A 24,219-nucleotide genomic window follows, 5' to 3' on the forward strand; every position below is an offset into this window, starting at 1 on the left:
CTTTAGAAACCTATTTCATTTAATAAGCAATATCAGTGGGTAATGTATGTTTATAAGGTCTCCGCCCAAACAGACAAAACTGACAATATTACTCCTTTGCAACTTTCACCAATATTAGAGTTTTGCATTTATATACAGTAGTAATTTCATGATAGTATGTTTTCTAATCTCTAGAGCCCAAATGTAAAATGGTTAGGAGAGTTGGGAGGTCTGCGGAGTAACTCTGAAAATGTTCATGCATTGGACAAAGTCAGTATCATATTTTATTATAAAGATCCATTTTTGTAATTACTATTATTATTATTAACAAACATTTAAATGAAATATACAGTACTATGTTTTAGACCTTTTTAATTTTTTTAAATGTGTAATTGAATGCCCCATTTAATATAGGATCTGGATATACTATGTCGCTGTAATGTAATGTGTAATTGAATGCCCCATTTAATATAAGATCTGGATATACTATGTCGCTGCATCTCCCCAGCATCACACCCAATAAATTTATACAATAATTTACAATTTATTCTATCTATTATTTTAGTTTATAATTATTTGCGACTTTCACATGTGATTTCATATCAAATTTGAAGGAAGCCCTCTGCTGCAGCCAAGTTGTATAAAAAGTTTTCTGTAGCTGGTGGCAGGCTTTTCTTCTTTAGAACATCAAATGTTATACACAGATTTTCTCCTGATGTTTCTCCTAATGATTTCAGATTGCTTATTAATTCTTTTGTTTTCACAGACAATTCCTGTAAGATGAAAATGAACGATTACAAGATTCCAGTTTATTTTTATTTTTAAATTTAGTTATTTCCAATAGTAACATTACCTTAATAATGTGTTGTTCTGTGTTACCTTCCTCCATACACTTCACCATTGTTTGAGCAATGTCTTTGTGTAGGGTTAGGGTTAGGGTTAGGGGTTAGGGTTATATACCCTAACCCTTTCCAATAGTAACATTTATATACCTTAATAATCTGTTGTTCTGTGTTACCTTCCTCCATACACTTCACCATTGTTTGAGCAATGTCTTTGTGTAGTTTACCCATTCCAAATATGCCTACAACAACAAATATTTTATAAAACACTTTAATATTTAAAACTTGAATACTGTCTTTATAACTATAAATTGGTAAAATTTGAATTGTACTATAAGATAACTATATAAGCACATAATGTTGTCGCTTTTCAATGACATTTAAAATATAAACTTATTTAGAAATACTTACTTCTAGCATGAGTGGCTATCGTAATCTCATTAGCTGGGACATTTAAAATATAAACTTATTTAGAAATACTTACTTTTAGCATGAGTGGCTATCGTAATCTCATTAGCTGGGAGATTTACATAAAGATCATATAGTTCAGTATGATTCTCAACAGCAGCATCTGTGAAGCCCATTAAAAGAATGCTGTTTAGGCTTTCAAGCTCCTGGGTTTTCAAATGTACATATGGTGACATAATTGACCAGTTCTGCCTGTGCCAAACTAAAGCAGGAAGAGACCTGTAAACAATAATATTTGTATACACAATGATCATACACACGTCCAGTTTGAGGTGACCCCCAAAAGTTGGCTGAAACGGTCCCGGCCCACTGTGTCAAAACGTTTAATATACTAACCAAGTGGATTTTTACGTTGAATTTGCTTTGCCTAGGATCGGTTTTGATATGATATCACACCAGATCAGTGAGACTTGACATGTATGAGTTATTATTAAACCAATTATTTTCAGCTATTTTTCTTTTGCAGTATTAATTAGAATACAATAGCAGAAAACAAACAGACTACAGAGTATAGTTTTTATATTAAAACGTGAATCACACATTCTAGTGATGACATACCTTGTAAAAGCCAGCAGAAAACAACAGACAAAGGCTACTAGTAGTAGTATTATAATATTAAAACTTGCATTCTAGTGATGACATACCTTGTAAAAGCTAGCAATTCTTGTACATTTGAATGATAAACAACAATTCTCCTCTTCAAAAGCATTGCCGTATAAATCAAAATGGCTTCCATTCCAAACATTTCTATTAGTTCTATAGAAAATAAACATTTGTATTTAATTTATATCAAATCTTTAGCCATGCACCTATTGCTATTTTCAATATTTTTATATTTTCTATTTATGTGTATTTCTGTTAAAGTTTTCATACAAAGATTTAGTTCGCTTCTGATAATCCTTGGCAACCTTTGTATTGTTTTGTGTTTTGTAATTTTTGCAGAAATTGAATAAATCAAATCCTACAGTACATAACATAGGACTTTAATTTCCGATTGCCAATTGATAGGCATCCTCATAAATGGCTTGTTGTTGGAATCAATGTGAAGAGCAGAGCAACTAAATAAAAACTAAAACTGGCAGATAAATATTATTATAGCAATGTACTTACCACTAAGATTTGATTCAGCATAAGCCTTCCTAACATCAAAATCTTGTACTAAAAATGTTCCATTGTTTTCACTCGGACAAGAGCCTTTAGTTAAAACAGATAAATAGCTCTCAAGCATGGATGAAGGGCTACCTGTCCTCATAAATGTGCTATACAGTATTAAGCTCAGTGCCTTATATTTCTCTGGATTAAAATCCTTGCATAAAAGAACAAGTGAAAATGCCTTTACCTGCAATATAAATAATTTGTATTACTTGAAGATATGTGTTCTTCAATATTAATTCTAAAACTGTTCTGTAGCATCAATTGCAATTTCTTACTGAAAGTTTTTAAATACTTACTTTGGTTAATGTTGGATGATTGACAACATCCTGAGTGGCTATGTAAAACCATTTATGTCTGTGTTGACCAAAGATGAATTGTGTATAAGGGCAATCAGAAGTTAATGGACATTTATAAAGAAGAACATCACGAAACTCAGCCGTTACCACTGGATAAGACCACGTCCATAAAATATCATCATTGGTATCCTTTTCTGTAATATGGAACATAAAAAATAATATGTTAGGTAATTTTTTCAATTCACTTGGCCAGTCATTTAGATTTTTATTAGTTTTGATGTTGTGCTTGTTTATTTTATTGTTTTTTTTTATAATGTATTGTGTGTTTCTCAATTTTTGGCTGTTATTTTATGCTATCTTTTTTTAAATATTTTAAGTATTTTTTAAGTACTTTTTTAATAATGTAAAAAATTGTCACAATTCAGTTTTTCTGTGAAGATGATTTTAATAAATATACCATTATGAATGAATGAATACAGAGAGATTTATATACTCTATTTTAGGCCTATACTAGCCTATGATATATTAGGCCAGATTAAACGCCTAGTTTTTATAGTACAGCTCTGGATGAATACTGACGAAGGACCACATGGGTATATGCGCCAGAGCTAGTAAGTAGGCGGGGCCCTCCATGTATGTATTACCAGATACTGATAGCTTTTTAATCTGGTCTCTACTCCATCTCAATCTACTGTCTGGGTCCTACTAGGCCTACCCTAATAGTAGTAGTAGTATAGTAGGCCGACAATGGGCTATAGTCACAGTCCTAGCTACAGTAGGCTAGGCCTAACTAGAGGCTCTAGCCCACTAGCTCTCGAGCAGAGCCTAGTTAGTAGTAGAGAGAGAGGCCCTCTACAGCCGGCCTAGCTAGGCCTAGATAGACTAAAAAAACATTATTTATGAATGTATAAATCAGGACTACAACTACAATAATTATCAATTAGATCTGGCTTAATAAAATACAATAATTGACACGAAGTATTTAGAATTGCATACCAATCAGGCCCGCCCCTTGCAGCTCACCCAATGCAGCCATTATCGACGGGCAAAGATAAGAGTGTGTAGGCCTAGGCCTAGAGTAGGAACTAGGAAGATTCACACTTCCTACCAAACAGAGCCATATATAGAGAGAGTTAGGGCATTGCGTTCACGGATTTTAGAAAGTCACGTGGTGTGCACACCGGCCATGTTTGTGTCCAACTATGCCTATGTAGCGTATGGAGTCGAGTCATTTGCTTAAAAAATGTATAACATTCACAAGGCTTTAAATATCGAATTTAATATCAAAACAATCAATTTGTTTAAAGGTTTTTGTTAAGATAATAACGAAATCATAAAGTTACTGCGAACATGATTTTAAACAACAAAATGTAAAAACAATGCATTACTATAGAGAATCGCTGGACAAACTAAACGCGCACGCGTAGAGCGTGCATGGAGCGCACAACCAGAGCCGTTCCGAAATTGCTATTTTTGTTGTTTAATCATGTTCGCAGTAACTTTATAATTTTTTTATTATTTTAACAAAAACCTTTAATCAAATTGATTGTTTTGATATTAAATTCGATAATTAAAGCCTTTTGAACGTTATACATTTTCAAAACAAAAGACTCAACTCCATACGCTACATAGGAATAGTTGGACACAAACATGGCTTCTAATCCATTCGAAGTCGTAACTCTCTCTATATATGGCTCTGCTACCAAAGATACTATAGCGCCACGAAGTGGCGCTCGTGGCGCTATACGATCTTTGCTTCTATATATGGCTCTGTTTGCTTCCTACTATTCGACGACGATCAATGCAAATAAACGCGATACACTATTGGCGGCGCCATTTACTCAATTTTTCTCTTGAAAGAAATTCTGTGGACAGAATTTCATCTTTGAAATAATTCTTGTCAAAATACATGGACTGTATTGTAGCTGCTGTAGGGTTGAAATAGACAAACATACTCATCATAATATTTCAATATTTAATTCAATGAATTGTGTAATATATTGAACAATAAATGTGCATTGTAAACATGGCACAAAAAGATTTAGCAAAAGACAAATATTAATATAAATACTAAAAAGACACGTCGTCATATGGAAGAAACCCCCTGTACTAATGTAGGCCTAGTGTACAGTATGTTGGAAATGGAATGTGCAAGAATATTTTCCAGTAAACTTTTTAGACAATAAATAGTTTCTACTTTACTTCCTATATTTTGATTTCTTGTATAATACATAATATTGATGGTTTTGAGACCTCTAAACCTAATATTAAGACCATCATAAGGTATTAGTAGTACTAATACAACTTATTATAACAAATATGTATTTACAGTAAGCTTCATCATTTAGGTACTGGCTGGACGGATTGAATAATTAAAACCAAATATTCACATTACAGTGAACAACATTGCACAGCAAAACCTTTAACACTATTTTAAGAACAATTCAGTATCTGTAAACACACAAATATAATACAGATTCCTGATACCACCTTTGTCTAACAAAACCAACCCTGATGCCTTCGGCAAAAATAAACATTTAAACACCAACAAAATCAGATTATGCTTTATGTTTGATACTTCAAATGTGAGAATACACAAAGGCATACTAGAAAAAAAGAAAGAAATATACTTGTCTGTTTCATTACATTTTCTTTCAACTGTGGTATCAATTGTAACCCTTATCTACTTGATGATTTTCTTCTTTCTTAGGCAAAAAGATCCTGAAAATGTTCTTTATCAATCATGTTGTTAAACACTTCAATGGACTCATTAGCTTTCACTATGTAGTTTTCAATAAAACTTTCCATATCTAAGAAAAAACGTGAACTTAATTAGTTGAAAACTAATCAAACTAGTTATTTAAATGATACTGATATGATTCACCATCATCCATTTCACAAGCCACCAAAGCCCCCACCCCCACACCACCAAATACACCTCTGATCATCCATTTCACAAGCCACCAAAGCCCTCACCCCCACACCACCAAATACACCTCTGATCATCCATTTCACAAGCCGCCAAAGCCCCCAACCCCCACACCACCAAATACACCTCTGATCATCCATTTCACAAGCCGCCAAAGCCCCAATCCCCACACCACCAAATACACCTCTGATCATCCATTGTCAACCTTTTTCACATCCCACAAACATTCTAGTTATTTTCTTATAATGGACAATATTAGTGTATTATTGTGAATTAGCTTACTTGGGTGAACAGAATTCTTTTCTCCAGCCATGCTAACATATTGACAGCCATTATAAAACCAGCCTTCAGGTAGAGCATCAAGATGATGCTTAGTCTAAAAACAATGAGATAATGTTTGACAAAATATTGACTTTTCTATTCAATGATGTGAATTTGAATATGAATGTTAGGCCATTAATGTGGTCTTTGGAATTTCTGTCATCACTTATACAGTATAGGATAGGATGGTATTCGATCATAATATTCACCACCAAAATGTTTACAAAATGTGAATATGCATTAGTACCTCTAACCATGCAATAGTATGCATACAAAAAGAGATCCACTGTTTACAATATTTAACTGATGTCATCAGATTTCCTCCTATTGAACACTATTGATGTTACTTTGTCAATAAATGACACTATAGGTCTGCCGTATGGGTTACAAACACATTTCCATGTGTTGAACACTATTGATGTTACTTTGTCAATAAATGACACTATAGGTCTGCTGTATGGGTTACAAACACATTTCCATGTGTTGAACAATTTGGGCTATAAAGAATGACGTTGTATACTCACATGAATATTTTTCAATTCTTGTTTTGTTAAATTACTTCTTGCTCTTAATACTTTCTTCACTGGTTTCTAGAAAGTAAGATTATAAACAGTCAACATTGCAATGAGTACAGTAAGTATTATAAAGAAGGTAAAGTGGAATATTGCGTATCACTGTATAACTACTATTAAGAGGCTGGTAAAATCCCTACTTAGTACATACTACCAACTCTGTGACAAATTAACTAATTTCTAAAAATGTGTAAAGCAAGCAAACAAATCAATCAATGTGACCAGGTCCAGGCTGGAGATAATTAGGTACAACATTCCATAAAAAGTTGAGAACAATTTGTAACTGTAAAGTAAACTATCTTTCAACAAAACGCTACCTGTTTTGCACAAGACCTCAACCAATCCTTTAGCAGTTGTTCACTCAGACCACATCCTGTAAAAATTGCACAATTGTGATCTTTGACATCCTCACTATCACCATTGCTCCTCATGTTTGGGGGACTACCAGCAGTAGGAGGATGGATTATAGGAGAGTCGTTGATAGGTATCATACTTAGGTATCCGCTGAGGGTTACATGCTGAACTTCTATTTGTTTGTCTAAATCTGCAATAAATACCAAACAACTGAATAAATATATCAAAATAAAAAGGTATTAACAAATAAATGAACCCAACAGGGCTCATCCGTAGCAGAGAAGTACTTAGCTTGGTTAAATAATGTTTTGGACCTGAGGTTATCGTCTGTCATGACGGGATTGGGCCATATTATAGTATAGTCATACAGATTGCTTTCAGACATTTACAATAATTAATTAATCCAAATGTAAGTGATATTTACAGAATATTCATGTTTATACACCTTTATATTTGAATAATGCACAACATTATCTATTTCTTTAGTATATTTAAATCAAAAGTATAGTCTGTATATACACGTACCTGTAAAGATTACTTTAGCTCTGACAGCATAGATGTTTCCAGTGAAGGGATAATGGTTTAGGTTTGCTTTCAAACTCTGCAGCTTATTAACAAACTTAGCCTTTTCGAGTGGTTTCCTGAACATCAATACTATTTCATCCATTACAGGGATAGTCAGTGAAGAAGGAATGATACATCTGTTAAAATAAATCTGTTTGTTTCAAATGAAGTTTACGATGCAATTCTACATTAATAGAATAGTACTGTCAAACCGACAAAGATTGTTTTCTATAAAATTCCACTAAATCCTGATTTAATATATCAATTTGCAGTGCTTTGTATTTTTAGTATTACACATTATTTATAATATTAAATCTTGATGCTATACCTATCAGGGTTATGGTGTCTGGCTCGTATTGCACTGGCATCTTGGAAAGCAGTCTCTGACAAGATCAATTCTGCATCCGGACTCCTATCAATATTAAAACAAATAAAACATTCGAAGAAAAAATTCGATGGATGGATGGATGGATAAATGAATGGAATAGTTACATGTTATGAATGCAATTACCTGGTTACTTCTCCAAGGTCTGCAATAATAAATGCTACATCAGAATTGACTGCCCTTATCAACTGTTGAGCCCTTGCTAGATTTGGATCCTTAAACAAAATATAGTGTCAACATAAACCTGTTAAAAATCATTCTCATTTTATATTCATTTTAAATATTTCAATTAACATTATTCACTGCAAATTGTAACATTTCATGAATGAATTATTCTTAAGCATTCTTATCAGCAGGTCATTTGAGGCAGAAGCAAAGAGTAAAATGGTTTTTGAATTGGGCTCTGTACAACTATAGAAGGACATTACCCAGCAAAGAGTTCTTGTAATCAAGTAAAATGGTTTTTACCTTGGGCTCCGTACAACTGGTAAATAAGACATTATTAACCCATCCTTCTGCACATTGGTTTAACAACTTTGGCATTGTCAATCTGAAAACAATTCATCATACCTTCTGACATGTAAACCATTAAGATAAATTCTATTTCCAGGTTTTTACACACACTATATTAATTATCAGGTCTTGTGGCAACTACTGTGTTCTGTTTTTTGGGGTTTTTTTTGTGACAAGCTAATTTGATTCGGCTGGATATTAGGAAAGGGGATCTTAAGGAATATTTAGTGTTCAATTCACCAATACTTACCTATTGGCAATATACATGTTGATAGGGTCAATACAAGTGGTAACAGCACCTATGCTAAGCTGACTGGCTATAGCAGGATCAGGGTGGTTCTGAATTGCATATACAGCTTTAGGTAAGTCAACAAATCTAAAATGAAACATAGAATGTTTTATTGAGATAAGAGATATACATTTTAAATATAAAATATACAATAACAGATGCATAAGTAACTACAAAACTTACCCCGGTGGTATGTACAGAATTCTAAGTCTCTTTCTACCTCCACTGCTAGCCCTGATACTTCGTTTCTTAGCAGCTGCTACTGTGGCACTTAATGATGATTGCAACTCCTTGGCATCAAAAACATTTCTGCTTTCAAATGGTGCCTTCAATGTCACCCATCTGAAGTTAAACATGTGCTTATTAAATATTGTTTGTAAGATAAACATGGATTAGATAGAACACTCATAAATTTCATTATGTTACTCAAACTTCACACAGAGGATCTTCACAATAAAAATGAGTAATAAAATTAATGCTTTTTAATGATATAAAATTTAAATTATTAATATATGTAGGTTGCATTATGCTGCTCACTATCTTATTTACTAGTTATAGTAAAAAATGTTTAATAATACATAAAGTTGCATAATCAAACAAAATACTGTATATAATTAAACTTTTAAAATACTGAAAGAACCTTTACCTGCTCTGTTCTTTGGCCATGTTTGTCAAAGCCTTACATAAATTCTCTTTGTGACTTCCTGGTATACCACATACTATAGTAACAACAACTTCAGTTTGTAGTTTAATGGAAGGTTCCTTTGCATTGAGAATGGCTGGTAGATGGTTTGAGGGAATGATGTCTTGGTTGGTGGTACTTGCACTTAGGTGGTCAAGGAAGCTAAATATGACAAATTAACAAGCCCAAAAATGGTATTTACAATTAGCATTTACAGTTTGTTAAACTGGCAAAAGTCGTTTACCGATAAGCCCCACAACTAAACAAATTAAAATAAGTAAAAGCAAGCACTTAATCACTTATACCTGTTTAGTTGAGGTAGTTTGGTCTTTGCTACAGCCAAGGACTTTCCACTCTTCACTCTAGTGCTGTTGTTATTCATCATGTCCAAGTACCTATATCTAATTTGACAACAATACCAATTTATTACAATAAATTTAAACATTATTATTAAAATTTAAGAGAAACTTAAAATAATCCTGTTTACAAATGTTGCTTACGTGTGTGCATATGATTCTGGTGGTTGATCAAGTTGTTTTAACTGAGGTTCTCCTCCTCTTGCTGTTTGCCATAAAGACACCACCTGAAAACGGTGTTCAAAATGTTTATTATGAAAACTATTTGCAATATCTTTAACATGGAAACTTTAACTGTTAGATGTTCTTCCACTTCCATGGCTTAACATATAAGAAATATAATTACCTCACTATAGAATATCTTGTACACTCTTGTCTTTGGTTGTAAAATGAACATGACATTATCTTCTGGTGTGTGGTATTGCAATGGTAGATATGATTGCAACGAGTGTCTATATATCATTACTAGTATTGCTACTTTGTTGAATGATTCCTACAACAACAAATACATTTTAAAAGGTTAATCACTGACCCATGATAACATTCCTATGACATATGTCTATATATCATTACTAGTATTGTTACTTTGTTGAACGATTCCTACAACAAAAATACATTTTAAAAGGTTAATCATTGAGATAACATTCCTATGACATACATATACTTATTATATAGGGATAATACTCACTCCATCATATAGCTGGATTGCTTCGACGTATGATTTTGGAAAAACAACGACGCCATGACGGCAATGATTCAGAATGATTGCCTTTTCATAGACATACAGCTCACCTAATATAAGATAAAGACTGACCAATCAAATTTAACAAACAACAATAAAAATAGTTTCTGTATATTAAAACCTACTGTACTGCACAAGGACTACAAAATACTGCAATATAAACTAATGATGAATAAATCCTACACAAATAAAGTGATTGTTAAATTACCGACAGATGGTGTGTCATTATTAGCACTACCCAACACTTGAACAGTCTCCCCATCAACTAATAGTTTACCATAAACATCTAATGATTGCTGTAACAAAAACAAGGAGGGATCAAATTTATGAATTCAACAAATATCTACTGTACAATATATTTTAGCTCCTTATTAAGTTAAGTAAGTAAGTAAGTAAGTCTAATATCTACTGTACAATATATTTTAGCTCCTTATTAAGTTAAGTAAGTAAGTAAGTAAGTCTAATATCTACTGTACAATATATTTTAGCTCCTTATTAAGTTAAGTAAGTAAGTAAGTAAGTCTAATATCTACTGTACAATATATTTTAGCTCCTTATTAAGTTAAGTAAGTAAGTAAGTAAGTCTAATATCTACTGTACAATATATTTTAGCTCCTTATTAAGTTAAGTAAGTAAGTAAGTAAGTCTTATTTCATTTATTATTTCTGCTAAATTGAATTGTTAAATTACTTGCCATAATAAATGAATCTCTTTGCTTAATTGTTAAATTACTTGCCATAATAAATGAATCTCTTTGCTTAATTGTTAAATTACTTGCCATAATAAATGAATCTCTTTGCTTAATTAGCTCCTCTTTTCTTTTGTTAGCCTGTAAAACAAAATTGCATTAATATTATCAACTACATTGTATTACAATCATTTTCTGAAGGAAGGATCACAAAACTGGACAATTAATAATTATACATAACTATACAATGAAGAGATGATATAATGGAAGTTAATTCATTTATAAACGTTTGGATGATAATATTTTAGATTTTTATTAACTCAATGAATAATATGTAGTATGTTTTAAAATCAATGTACATACAATACACCAGGAGCTATATTTCAAATAAATAACACAAAATAAACCAAGCTATTAAAGATCACAGATGCATAGTAGCATAACGATGTACTTACAGCCCAAGACACAACTCTTGGAATAGTCTTTGTCAATACAAGACACTCACTGTTATAAACCTCTTTATCTAAATTATTGTGGAAAAAAAACAGTTGAAATAAACTAAACACAGTATAAAACAAGTGGGTAGATGGCCAACTTTGATTTGAATTTATTCGTTTTCAACATAATATCTCAGTAAAATGTCTTACTGAGATTCTCCTGTTGAGGAGTTCTTGTACTAAAAGTACATATAAAACAAGGTCTATCAATTTATCCCTTCATTTATTTGGTCAAAAAATTACACTATACAAGAAATGCATCAAAATGTATACATAAATTGTACATGACCTATACTATTACTGTATTATTGATAGTATTAACAAGAGTTTTACCTGCATGTAAAACTTGTACTGAAGAGGTAACAAAGCTCTCAGAAAACACAACAGAACCTAGGACCTGGCCAGCATGTTCAAGGCTTGGAATGTCATATATGCATAGCCTGGCCTGTAATAAGAATTTACAAATGTTATAACCTATGGTTATATGGATATTAGCAAATGGCTAAACCTGTTTAAATACCTTAATATGAATGATTGGGGCCATAAGTGAGATTTGTTGGTATTACACATTTGTTGAGTCAAACTGTGCAGAAATACTGAATTATTGTCTCATGCAACAGCAAGATTGAACCAGACCCAAGGAAAACACAAGTTTAAACTAACACCAGCTTAGCGAGCGGACAACACAAAACACCTTTCAATTTATTTACACGTTTATAGAAATGATTTCTGTTCTGTAGAATACTTACAGTTTTGATATATGATATTCTACAATTCTTCTCTAAATCAACTTTGTTCCCAAACTTATCCAAAGCAATTATACTTAGTTCCACATGATTGCTGCAATCAAATTTAGATTTTGAATAATCAGACAAATAATTTAAAGGTTATACATATTAATGTTATTATAACAGTAACTATACAATTTCATTTGCTTATGTGAATCATCTTTTGCTATTTCAGTACATTAAATGCTCATCTGTTTCATTGTGTTAAAACTACTCATATTAAACTGTAGTTAAGCACAAGATGTGTTGACTTACTTGTCAGATAAGAAAGGGAATTGATCAAGTTTACTTTCAAATGCAACCTCCTTAATCTTCTGAAGACACAATTGTTTGCACTGTAAAAATAAAATAGTGGAATAACATACAGTAGTTCTGTTGTCATTACTGATGCAGTGCCTTTTAATAACATACAGTAGTTCTGTTGTCATTACTGGTGCAGTGCCTTTTAATAACATACAGTAGTTCTGTTGTCATTACTGGTGCAGTGCCTTTTAATAACATACAGTAGTTCTGTTGTCATTACTGATGCAGTGCCTTTTAATAACATACAGTAGTTCTGTTGTCATTACTGATGCAGTGCCTTTTAATAACATACAGTAGTTCTGTTGTCATTACTGGTGCAGTGCCTTTTAATAACATACAGTAGTTCTGTTGTCATTACTGATACAGTGCCTTTTAATAACATACAGTAGTTCTGTTGTCATTACTGATGCAGTGCCTTTTAATAACATACAGTAGTTCTGTTGTCATTACTGATGCAGTGCCTTTTAATAACATACAGTAGTTCTGTTGTCATTACTGGTGCAGTGCCTTTTAATAACATACAGTAGTTCTGTTGTCATTACTGATGCAGTGCCTTTTAATAACATACAGTAGTTCTGTTGTCATTACTGATGCAGTGCCTTTTAATAACATACAGTAGTTCTGTTGTCATTACTGATGCAGTGCCTTTTAATAACATACAGTAGTTCTGTTGTCATTACTGATGCAGTGCCTTTTAATAACATACAGTAGTTCTGTTGTCATTACTGATGCAGTGCCTTTTAATAACATACAGTAGTTCTGTTGTCATTACTGGTGCAGTGCCTTTTAATAACATACAGTAGTTCTGTTGTCATTACTGGTGCAGTGCCTTTTAATAACATACAGTAGTTCTGTTGTCATTACTGATGCAGTGCCTTTTAATAACATACAGTAGTTCTGTTGTCATTACTGGTGCAGTGCCTTTTAATAACATACAGTAGTTCTGTTGTCATTACTGATGCAGTGCCTTTTAATAACATACAGTAGTTCTGTTGTCATTACTGATGCAGTGCCTTTTAATAACATACAGTAGTTCTGTTGTCATTACTGATGCAGTGCCTTTTAATAACATACAGTAGTTCTGTTGTCATTACTGATGCAGTGCCTTTTAATAACATACAGTAGTTCTGTTGTCATTACTGATGCAGTGCCTTTTAATAACATACAGTAGTTCTGTTGTCATTACTGATGCAGTGCCTTTTAATAACATACAGTAGTTCTGTTGTCATTACTGATGCAGTGCCTTTTAATAACATACAGTAGTTCTGTTGTCATTACTGATGCAGTGCCTTTTAATAACATACAGTAGTTCTGTTGTCATTACTGATGCAGTGCCTTTTAATAACATACAGTAGTTCTGTTGTCATTACTGATGCAGTGCCTTTTAATAACATACAGTAGTTCTGTTGTCATTACTGATGCAGTGCCTTTTAATAACATACAGTAGTTCTGTTGTCATTACTGGTGCAGTGCCTTTTAATAACATACAGTAGTTCTGTTGTCATTACTGATGCAGTGCCTTTTAATAACATACAGTAGTTCTGTTGTCATTACTGATGCAGTGCCTTTTAATAACATACAGTAGTTCTGTTGTCATTACTGATGCAGTGCCTTTTAATAACATACAGTAGTTCTGTTGTCATTACTGATGCAGTGCCTTTTAATAACATACAGTAGTTCTGTTGTCATTACTGATGCAGTGCCTTTTAATAACATACAGTAGTTCTGTTGTCATTACTGATGCAGTGCCTTTTAATAACATACAGTAGTTCTGTTGTCATTACTGGTGCAGTGCCTTTTAATAACATACAGTAGTTCTGTTGTCATTACTGATGCAGTGCCTTTTAATAACATACAGTAGTTCTGTTGTCATTACTGATGCAGTGCCTTTTAATAACATACAGTAGTTCTGTTGTCATTACTGGTGCAGTGCCTTTTAATAACATACAGTAGTTCTGTTGTCATTACTGGTGCAGTGCCTTTTAATAACATACAGTAGTTCTGTTGTCATTACTGATGCAGTGCCTTTTAATAACATACAGTAGTTCTGTTGTCATTACTGGTGCAGTGCCTTTTAATAACATACAGTAGTTCTGTTGTCATTACTGATGCAGTGCCTTTTAATAACATACAGTAGTTCTGTTGTCATTACTGATGCAGTGCCTTTTAATAACATACAGTAGTTCTGTTGTCATTACTGATGCAGTGCCTTTTATGTTAACACCAATTCAGATGTTGTTAATTTACATTATTTTGTATTTCTTTGTAATCTCAAATATGGTCATTATTGCTTTCATTATCATTGTCATTTATTTTTCCTATCTTACTATCACCATCAGCAAAGGTAATAACACAAAAAAAAAACAATTACTTCTTTGATACTGGCAGTTTGACGGCCATAGATGTCAATTATGTAAAGAACAGTATCAATTGCCAGCTGGTACAGCTGATTTAGTAACCTTTAAAAATAAAAGAAAATATGCATACATAATCTGTGCTTTGATTGGTTCAAATTTCCCTTTGAACTATACTTAACTATTAGAGGAATAATATAGTCCCCACATCCCAATCATTACTATAAATCAAGCCATCATAATCTAAATTATACAGTAGTTGGAAAGTGTGCTATAAATTATAAGAAACTTTGGTTTGCTTACTCAATATCTGACTTTGGTGGACTTGGAGCCTTTGGACTTGCCCCTCCAATTGGATAAGGGCTGTATCCACTGTTAAAGAAGTATGTACGAGCACAACAAATAAAGCTTCTTGGACAAACAGCTTGAAAAACCTGTTTCAGAATTAAATTTGTTTTAAATGATTAAAAAAAACAGGAAAGATGACATTATTTTCAGATACCATTATTAAAAATCTAAAAAAACAAAAATATTATCATTATGTTTACCATGTGCTTGGCTGCTTTACCAGATGGCCCCGCTGTATTCATAGTCACATTTAAGTCCTTTTTAAAGCCTTGCTCTGCTACCTTTAGATTCTCTTTTGTAGATTCTGAACCAAACATGAGGTAAGGCTGCCTTGGTGAAGCATCCATTTGGTACCTTGATACCCGACCATGGTTGAAATAGCTCTGTATTGGCTGTCAGAAATAATTTAAAGAAAAAAAGGCCATCAACATTCATGGTGAAGTAAATTGCAAACAAATTGTTAAAAGAAACTATTTCCGACAGTAATCTATTATATGAAGATACAGTATGACGCTGTTACCTCAAACACTTGTTTTTCTTGGACATCTGAAAGGGTAGTATCCTCTTGACTAACATAAAATAAAAATGATTTAACAGTTTAACAAATAAAACTCTGTATGATGTAATGGCACAACATCAAAGCAATGGATTTTTAAATACTAAAAAGAATAGGATTTTAAAAAGACTTACAAAATCATGTCAATATATGTGATGATTGAGTGACACTGACGTTCAAAAAGTGGCAGCTTTTCCGTGACAATTCCTTCAAGTGACACAGGATCAACAAGACTATAAATACTTGTCATTTGAGGACTTATGTCAATGACCTCATACCTCATAGTAAAGAATCCTCCACTGTAAAGATATTTATAGGAGACAGTTAAACAGATAAAGAATAAAGGAGATTCTGAACTTGGTGATGAAGCAGTGGCATTTGATACTTACGCTCCAAATTCGTCAAGACCATGGGCTTGTACAAGAGGCCATTTCTCAATTGTAAATGGGTCAAATTGTTGATAATGGCCTGAAAGTTAACAACAAACATTTATGGCAACAAACTAGATTTGTATTAAAGTCTAAGTTACATTGAACAAGTTTGCTCCTATATGTAGTGTATGGAATACCAATTGTTATTATACATACCATATGTAGTGTATGGAATACCAATTGTTATTATACATACCATATGTAGTGTATGGAATACCAATTGTTATTATACATACCATATGTAGTGTATGGAATACCAATTGTTATTATACATACCATATGTAGTGTATGGAATATCAATTGTTATTATACATACCATATGTAGTGTATGGAATATCAATTGTTATTATACATACCATATGTAGTGTATGGAATACCAATTGTTATTATACATACCATATGTAGTGTATGGAATACCAATTGTTATTATACATACCATATGTAGTGTATGGAATACCAATTGTTATTATACATACCATATGTAGTGTATGGAATACCAATTGTTATTATACATACCATATGTAGTGTATGGAATACCAATTGTTATTATACATACCATATGTAGTGTATGGAATACCAATTGTTATTATACATACCATATGTAGTGTATGGAATACCAATTGTTATTATACATACCATATGTAGTGTATGGAATACCAATTGTTATTATACATACCATATGTAGTGTATGGAATACCAATTGTTATTATACATACCATTGGTAGTGTATGGAACACCAATTGTTATTATACATACCATATGTAGTGTATAGAATACCAATTGTTATTATACATACCATTGGTAGTGTATGGAATACCAATTGTTATTATACATACCATATGTAGTGTATGGAATATAAATTGTTATTATACATACCATATGTAGTGTATGGAATACCAATTGTTAGTATACATACCATATGTAGTGTATGGAATACCAATTGTTATTATACATACCATTGGTAGTGTATGGAATACCAATTGTTATTATACATACCATATGTAGTGTATGGAATATCAATTGTTATTATACATACCATTGGTAGTGTATGGAATACCAATTGTTATTATACATACCATATGTAGTGTATGGAATACCAATTGTTATTATACATACCATATGTAGTGTATGGAATACCAATTGTTACTATACATACTATATGTAGTGTATGGAACACCAATTGTTATTATACATACCATATGTAGTGTATGGAATACCAATTTTCTGGCAGCTTTGATTCATTTCAATGAAACTTTTAATCTTGAACATTTCTGCAGCTTCATCATCTTCATACTGAATAAAAACACAATTATAATTAAACATATAAATTAATGTGAAATTACCAATTACCATTTTAGGAATAGGTAATACAATTGTTTTGGATGAATCCCAAAGACAGCGCTGTCACTATCTTTATGCATCCTGGTCTCGGTTCACATGCTCCTCATTCAAAAAAACAACTGTCATATTTTTTAATTTATAGTGAACTTAGATTATAATTGGTGTGCAATAATTAGAAAGTAAATTTATAGTATAATGAATGATAAAATAGTCAGTTTGACTCTATATCTAATTATAATTAAATGTTTTGTTTGTCAATGAATTATTTGTAGTATCGTACGTATGTATGTACAATGGAATTATTTTAAAAAATGTGTATGATTTGTTGAATGATAAGACAGTACCTCTTCTTCAGTCATACAGTGTATTTGCAAGTTCTGCCATGATCCAATGTAAGGAAGTAGATAATGATAGTTGATGGGGTTACAATAAACATGAACACTATCTTTCTTGACAAGAATCACAAGGTCTGGTGAAAAATATTAACAGAAAATACATCACTGAATATACCACAAACAAGAACATTTGTGAAAATACATCACTGAATATACCACAAACAAGAAAACTTGTGCATGCTTTTGTCACCATAATTTAGTATATTGTGTGTAAAAAACTTCTTTTGTTAGCCTATTATAATATAATATAATATATATTAATTCTTAAACAGTGCATATAGACAGGTTAGCAATGTGCTGTACATAAATGATATAAGCAATGACAGTAGATTAACACTCTATTCCCCACCATGAAACAGTAGATTTTCCTTCCAAAAAAAGGATTGTGTAAATAGTATACTACTGTACTTAAGATCAAGTGAACTTACCATCAATAGTTTCTTCATCATAGCCAGAACTTTAAAAAAGCAAAATTAATAACTGAATGTAGAAAATGTCATGTTAGCTAATTGAAATGGCTTTCAATTTTTTCTATCTTTTTTGTCGTATTTATATGGTGTTGGTTTTTTTAATATAATCACAAACTTGTGTAAAAACAATGAATGTTGATTGAACAAGTTGTACTGCACATCAGTCTTGTGAATAAAGTTTATATATATAAATTAGGTTGAAACACTTTAAGTGCTTTAAACTAATTCTACACTATCAAACTTTATGTGAAAACAAAATGGAATGTGCCCATATATGGACATGAGGATGTCATACCACTACCATATTTGGGCATACCACTACCATATTTGGGCATATCACTACCATATTTGGGCAAATCACATACTTTTTTCAAATTAACCTCTTATCTAATACCTTTCAATTTCTGTTTTCCGCACATCAAAAAACCCAAAAAGTAGGTAGTTAATGAGCTCTTTACAACCATCATTATACCTGTAAAAAAAAGCGGAAAAAAACTTGACGGTAAATTAAGATTTGAAATATTAAATGTATTTTTTGTTATTTCCAGTATTAAATTATACAAAATATAATCTCATTACAACATATTATCACAAAGTAAAGATTTTTTTCAGTACTTCTATATATTATAAACTCCTATTATTATTATTAAGATCTGAAAATCATCATCCAATGGTTTGGTAGAAATGTTTACTTACCTGCTATCAATGCCCATTATAGATAGCACCGCATCAGGATGTTGCTCATCTTCTTCAGTATCGTTTGGTTTGCGTAACAAATTCTGAACATTGTGAAGTCTTGATGAACTGCTTGAATGAATTAAAAAACAAACAATAATGTCTAGGCCTAGGTAGGCCTAGGCCTACCTAGCTAGGCCTAACCAACCTGAACGTACATAAGTTTATAAATATCATTGACAATAGGCCTAGGACAAGCCTAGTTAGCTATCCATATGATACTAGTCTACACACTACTCTCCTAGGCCTCTAGGCCTACAGAGGCTAGCTAGCTAACTGGATCCAGCTAACTAAGGTCTAGGCTAGGCTAGCCTAGAGTTAGGCCTAGCCTAGCTGCCTAGGCCCTAGCTAATTTACCTCACAAAGGATGAAAAACATTCCTGAGTAACATATCTACGAGCAGACGACGGTCTTTTTGGTGACATCTTCTTATTTTAAAAACGTCTAGGCCTAATAATGTTTTCTATTTCACACGACCTTCCTCATTTTTTCAACACAAAAACGCCATTTTGATTATGGTCACGTGGTACAAACATCACCCTGGATTCCAATTTGCTACATTGTGATTGGCTAGCAAGTTCACTGCTAATTAAAAATTCAAAACAACGCAATAATCATAATATATAGGCCTAGATATCATCAGCACTAAAAAAACAGTTTACATATGGATTTAAGTAATGTAAATAGCTAACAGGTTTGACATCACGTTCGATTTTACGAAAATCAAGCAATAAACACGATTCTCCGACATGTTTGGCGTAGACGCTCATGAGGTCCGTTCCTATTATTATTATGATGGCAATTAAAAAGCATAGCAGAGGATCCAGTACTCGGGTGTATGAAACAGCCCGATTCCAAAGAAAAAGAATCAAGAAAAGTAGCACAAAATGCGTGCACTCCTCTTTATATAACCATGGAGTAAATAACCAGTGTGTTACAAAGAAAAAACAGTTACAGAACCATGAGTCGGGTCACAGGCGCGCCCACTATATTGAAAATAAAGTATAAACTCTATACAAAATAGTATACTAAAAATTGTAATTTAAAAAAAGTGTATTGACGCGCCGTTATCTTTTTAACATCACACCTTATTTGGTCGACCATACTACCGGAAAGATAAAAGCAATATCCTTTACCACTGTGCTTAAATACCACGTCACTTCTTCCGGATATGAGAGTTGGGCATTCCAGTACATTGGCTGCTAAGTCTTTTTCTTGTCTTACTTATATACCAGTTTAACGTGAACCAAGAGGTGATAATGAGTCATATTCAGTCGAATTTATAAAGCTAAGTAAGTAATATTTTCTGTAAATGGTTTTGTTCCCAGTTTGGCCAGGGGCCTTTTAATATTGTAGTAGTATATCGAGCAGTTTATAATGCCAGTTGGTTTGTAGGAACTAAGTTGGTTATTTAGTATACGCCCTTGTTTGCGTGTAATGCGTAATTAGACGTCGACCCCCGTTAATGTATTTACTTTAGTAGTATCGATGTTTTATTATTGAATCGCTGTGAATAAATCTAATTTAATAGGTAATGAAAGTGAAGTTTGAACTGCTGTCATACATAGGATTTCAATCTTATTGTAACTACACGATTGATTGGTGAAGTTCCGACATTACAATGGATCCAAGGTAAGCATTTTTTAAAGTATACTGTCCTGGTCTTCCATAAATGTTATTGTAAGAATGTTTAACACTTTGTTATTAAACAAATAATGAGGAAAATGACGAAATAGAAATAAAATTAATTCAACGGAACGTTTGGTAGACATATTGGCTACGATTACTTTCATTAATATTATTGATTATTATTATTATTACTGATCGAATGTATTACATTTCAGTTGAGTGAACAACGTTAAATTATTATCTATCATAAAGTTTATTACTTATACCACAGAGTTCAGTATAGAATCAAGACAGAGTCAATGCGCTTAAGACAGGACATCAAACAGTTAAAAAGAGAGGCATCAATTGTTCGAATCCCAGTATCAGAAGCAGCACTTGATCTCAAACAATACTGCATTTCACTTGGAAAAAATGACTTTTTACTGACAGGAGGCCCAACAGCAGAAAACCCAGGACGTGTTTCCCCTTACAGAATGGGTAGCAGACCATGTTGTTTAATATAAAGCCAAATAAATCATTTGTTTCCACTAATAATGTGTATATCCGTTCATCTAATGGTGGTGAAAACTGGTCTATCAGTATTTTAATAAAATCATAAAAGACGATGTCGCGTTACTCATCCGACCTGCTAACTAACCGTCCTCATCAGAGAGGCATTCATTGAAAGATTCCAGTCAGAGATGTGAAAGATGTGATCCAATTGATGACAAGAACTTAATTGCCTCATTGGTGGGAAGATTGGCAAAACACAAGCCATGAATTCATATATAAGACTTTATTATTTGAAATTGTGAAATAAAATAACCATTTGCCGGTGATTCAAACATGTTGTGTTCTTATTCCATTTGTTTATGGTCCAGTTAAGGATAAAAAACATAAGGTTATTGACCATTTAAAAAAACAAATTCGATAAAGTAGAGAAGTGGGTGGATAAACTACCACCGGTTAAATCCTCTGTCAGACGCCATGGAGGATTTTCTCGTGACAAAGATCAAAACTCAAACACTCCCAACTTAATGACCCCATGGGATACCCCTACACATGACACCCCATCTTATGGGAACATTTTCACGCGATACGATCGGGAAATACCTCTACATTAACAGGATATTTTTTTACCGTCAGACCAACATTATTTGGATGGTAGTACAGCATGGATCTTCATAATAATTATGAACATTATGAAGCATTGGCCATGGCAGTTTTCATAGTCATTGATTCATTTTCCCATTTAATTTGTAATGTGACTTGGTGGTCGGTCCCTTAAAAGAAAGGAACAATTTTTTGTTGGTCCCGAATACAAAGAGGGCCGTCACTCCTTGGCATGCATTATATTGAATGCCTATATTGAAAATATAAAAAATAATAACATCAGTTTTCTGGTTCCGCCTCCTATCAAATTTAGATATTTCAAATAATAATGGTGGAACGTTGAAAAAGAAAAAAAGATGGAAAAAAAAAAGAAAACCCCTCTGCGGAAACAAGTTTTCCGAATAAAAGAAGCCAAAACAGAGAGAGTTACATTTTCCCACCGCGCGCCCTCTATCGAGAGACCCTCAAAGAACAACCAAAAATATAGGCGTCGCCGATAGAGTTGGTCTGATGCTGTAATTCCAGAACGGAAGTCATCAGAAAATACATCTTTTTTACTGTCAATCTAAGGTTTACAAGAATAAATTTATCACGGTGGGAACATTTATTTCATTTATAATAAATTCTTGTTGATTTTTTTTATTAACAGAACGGCGGTTAGCCAGTTCAGCAGGCGTAGGCTATCGGTATCAGCACGAGTAGTGACGTACTTTACTCTAGCTAGGCCTAGCCTAGCCAGCTCCGTATGACCCGATCCGCCTAGCCTACTGATATACTGTAGGCATATTTCACCACTGTACCAAGTACATTTTGTATACATATCAAGGCCAAGTATGAAGGAGGCCAACAACGTGACAACCGATCAGAAGATAAAGCAGCCTCTGACATTTTTGAAGCAAGACTTATTTAATTGTTGTTATCATATTGTTATAAATTAAATAAATAATTTGATTTGTTTCTATTTTAAACAGCCATGACTGGTGTCCAGAATATGAAGAAAGTTGTGGAACAACTAAAACGTGAGGCGGCAATCAAACGCTTGCTTGTATCACAAGCTGCAACCAGTCTACGTGAATACTGTGTGGAACATCGTGATAAGGATATGCTTTTGACTGGAATTCCACCAAGCGGTGAAAATCATTACAAGGATAAGGGCAAATGTGGCATTCTCTAAATCTGCTGGGAGTGTTTAAATCAGTCTTCTAGAATATGCATCTTCAACTACTATTTACAAGTCTTCAAGCAACAAAAACTATCATTGAAAAATTGTGATGACCAATTCATGACTTACTACGGTTATGATCGTCAAGATACAGCAAATGTAGATAACAAACAATTCGAGTTTTAATCTGTCAGTGTCAACAGACCATGTTATTTTTAGTTCAGTGTAGTTAGTTGCCTATTTAATAATATTTTGCTACAAAATGAATTTTCAATATTAAAAAATATTTTACTATTATAATTTCAAAACATATAAAAATTAAAGGGTTGCAGAATTCTAAATTTCACAATTTGCTGAAAATAATTGTTTTCATTTGGATGTTAAAATCATGTACAGTATTTTTATGGTTTAGCTGAAAAGTAACAATATTATAGCAATACCATTGTACATTACAAGCTTGTTTCTATTATATCATTACGCTGAAATCTGGCTAGTAAAACAAGATAATTGCTATACCAAATCTATGTAGCACTGCTTTACCAAATATAATCAATTTTATACAACATAATTACCTTCAGAAATTCAAAACTGAAGTCTGGGGAAGTACTGTATTGTTAAATTCATTCCACTTTTTATGTAATAAGACAAAAAATAAAATAAAAAACAGTATAACACATTTGTTTATTTTGTTGAATAGCAGGACATGAAATAATTGGTATGATGGCAATAAAGGTCTATGCAGTGATGATGTACATGTTTTGAAATAACACTCCTCAATGACAACAGAAGAGCAGTTGGAAATCGAGCGTTTATAAAAACTGAGTGAAATACTTGTCGAAAGACAGAGGGCTGGCAATTGCAAACAAGAATGAAATTTACATGGCATTTTTCCAAGTAATAAATGATAATAGTACACAGCTAAGCATTTGGAAAATACTCTTTCACAACAATAGGTATTTTGTAGTGCTAGTGCTTTCTAGTTC

General features: G+C 32.7%; 3 protein-coding genes and 1 pseudogene across 4 annotated transcripts; 2 read left to right on the forward strand and 2 right to left on the reverse strand.

Moving 5' to 3' along the window:
* Nucleotides 1-245: 245 nt before the first annotated feature.
* On the reverse strand, nt 246-3,854 carry LOC144837463 (DENN domain-containing protein 10-like). The gene is made up of 7 exons (XM_078692590.1): nt 3,737-3,854; nt 2,741-2,934; nt 2,400-2,628; nt 1,934-2,045; nt 1,306-1,508; nt 972-1,063; nt 246-752 (listed from the first exon to the last, which is right to left on the reverse strand). Exons 1-7 carry the CDS (start codon nt 3,774-3,776, stop codon nt 582-584), a joined length of 1,041 nt encoding a protein of 346 aa, XP_078548716.1. The 5' UTR covers nt 3,777-3,854; the 3' UTR covers nt 246-581.
* An 847-nt stretch (nt 3,855-4,701) lies between these two features.
* Nucleotides 4,702-19,957, reverse strand: LOC144838065 (dynein axonemal assembly factor 9-like). The gene is made up of 33 exons (XM_078693415.1): nt 19,711-19,957; nt 19,315-19,422; nt 19,013-19,090; nt 18,577-18,605; nt 18,098-18,222; nt 17,609-17,705; nt 16,371-16,449; nt 16,116-16,280; nt 15,946-15,994; nt 15,626-15,817; nt 15,381-15,511; nt 15,095-15,182; nt 12,676-12,755; nt 12,382-12,472; nt 11,966-12,077; nt 11,591-11,658; nt 11,226-11,276; nt 10,656-10,743; nt 10,394-10,497; nt 10,052-10,198; nt 9,850-9,932; nt 9,655-9,750; nt 9,314-9,511; nt 8,851-9,009; nt 8,629-8,754; nt 8,334-8,415; nt 7,992-8,080; nt 7,809-7,892; nt 7,442-7,617; nt 6,880-7,106; nt 6,515-6,580; nt 5,952-6,045; nt 4,702-5,550 (listed from the first exon to the last, which is right to left on the reverse strand). The coding sequence occupies exons 1-33, from the start codon at nt 19,776-19,778 to the stop codon at nt 5,447-5,449; spliced, it is 3,534 nt and encodes a 1,177-aa protein (XP_078549541.1). The 5' UTR covers nt 19,779-19,957; the 3' UTR covers nt 4,702-5,446.
* Nucleotides 19,958-20,507: 550 nt separating this feature from the next.
* LOC144837737 (guanine nucleotide-binding protein G(I)/G(S)/G(O) subunit gamma-12-like) lies at nt 20,508-21,824 on the forward strand. The gene is made up of 3 exons (XM_078692971.1): nt 20,508-20,645; nt 20,885-20,985; nt 21,254-21,824. Exons 2-3 carry the CDS (start codon nt 20,975-20,977, stop codon nt 21,483-21,485), a joined length of 243 nt encoding a protein of 80 aa, XP_078549097.1. The 5' UTR covers nt 20,508-20,645; nt 20,885-20,974; the 3' UTR covers nt 21,486-21,824.
* A 686-nt stretch (nt 21,825-22,510) lies between these two features.
* Nucleotides 22,511-23,415, forward strand: LOC144838073 (guanine nucleotide-binding protein G(I)/G(S)/G(O) subunit gamma-10 pseudogene; annotated as a pseudogene). The gene is made up of 2 exons (XR_013611620.1): nt 22,511-22,668; nt 23,046-23,415. The product of XR_013611620.1 is annotated as a guanine nucleotide-binding protein G(I)/G(S)/G(O) subunit gamma-10 pseudogene (transcript).
* The last annotated feature ends 804 nt before the right edge of the window (nt 23,416-24,219 follow it).

The sequence above is a fragment of the Antedon bifida genome, chromosome 3, assembly GCF_963402885.1.
Source record: "Antedon bifida chromosome 3, ecAntBifi1.1, whole genome shotgun sequence".
Classification (NCBI taxonomy): domain Eukaryota; kingdom Metazoa; phylum Echinodermata; class Crinoidea; order Comatulida; family Antedonidae; genus Antedon; species Antedon bifida.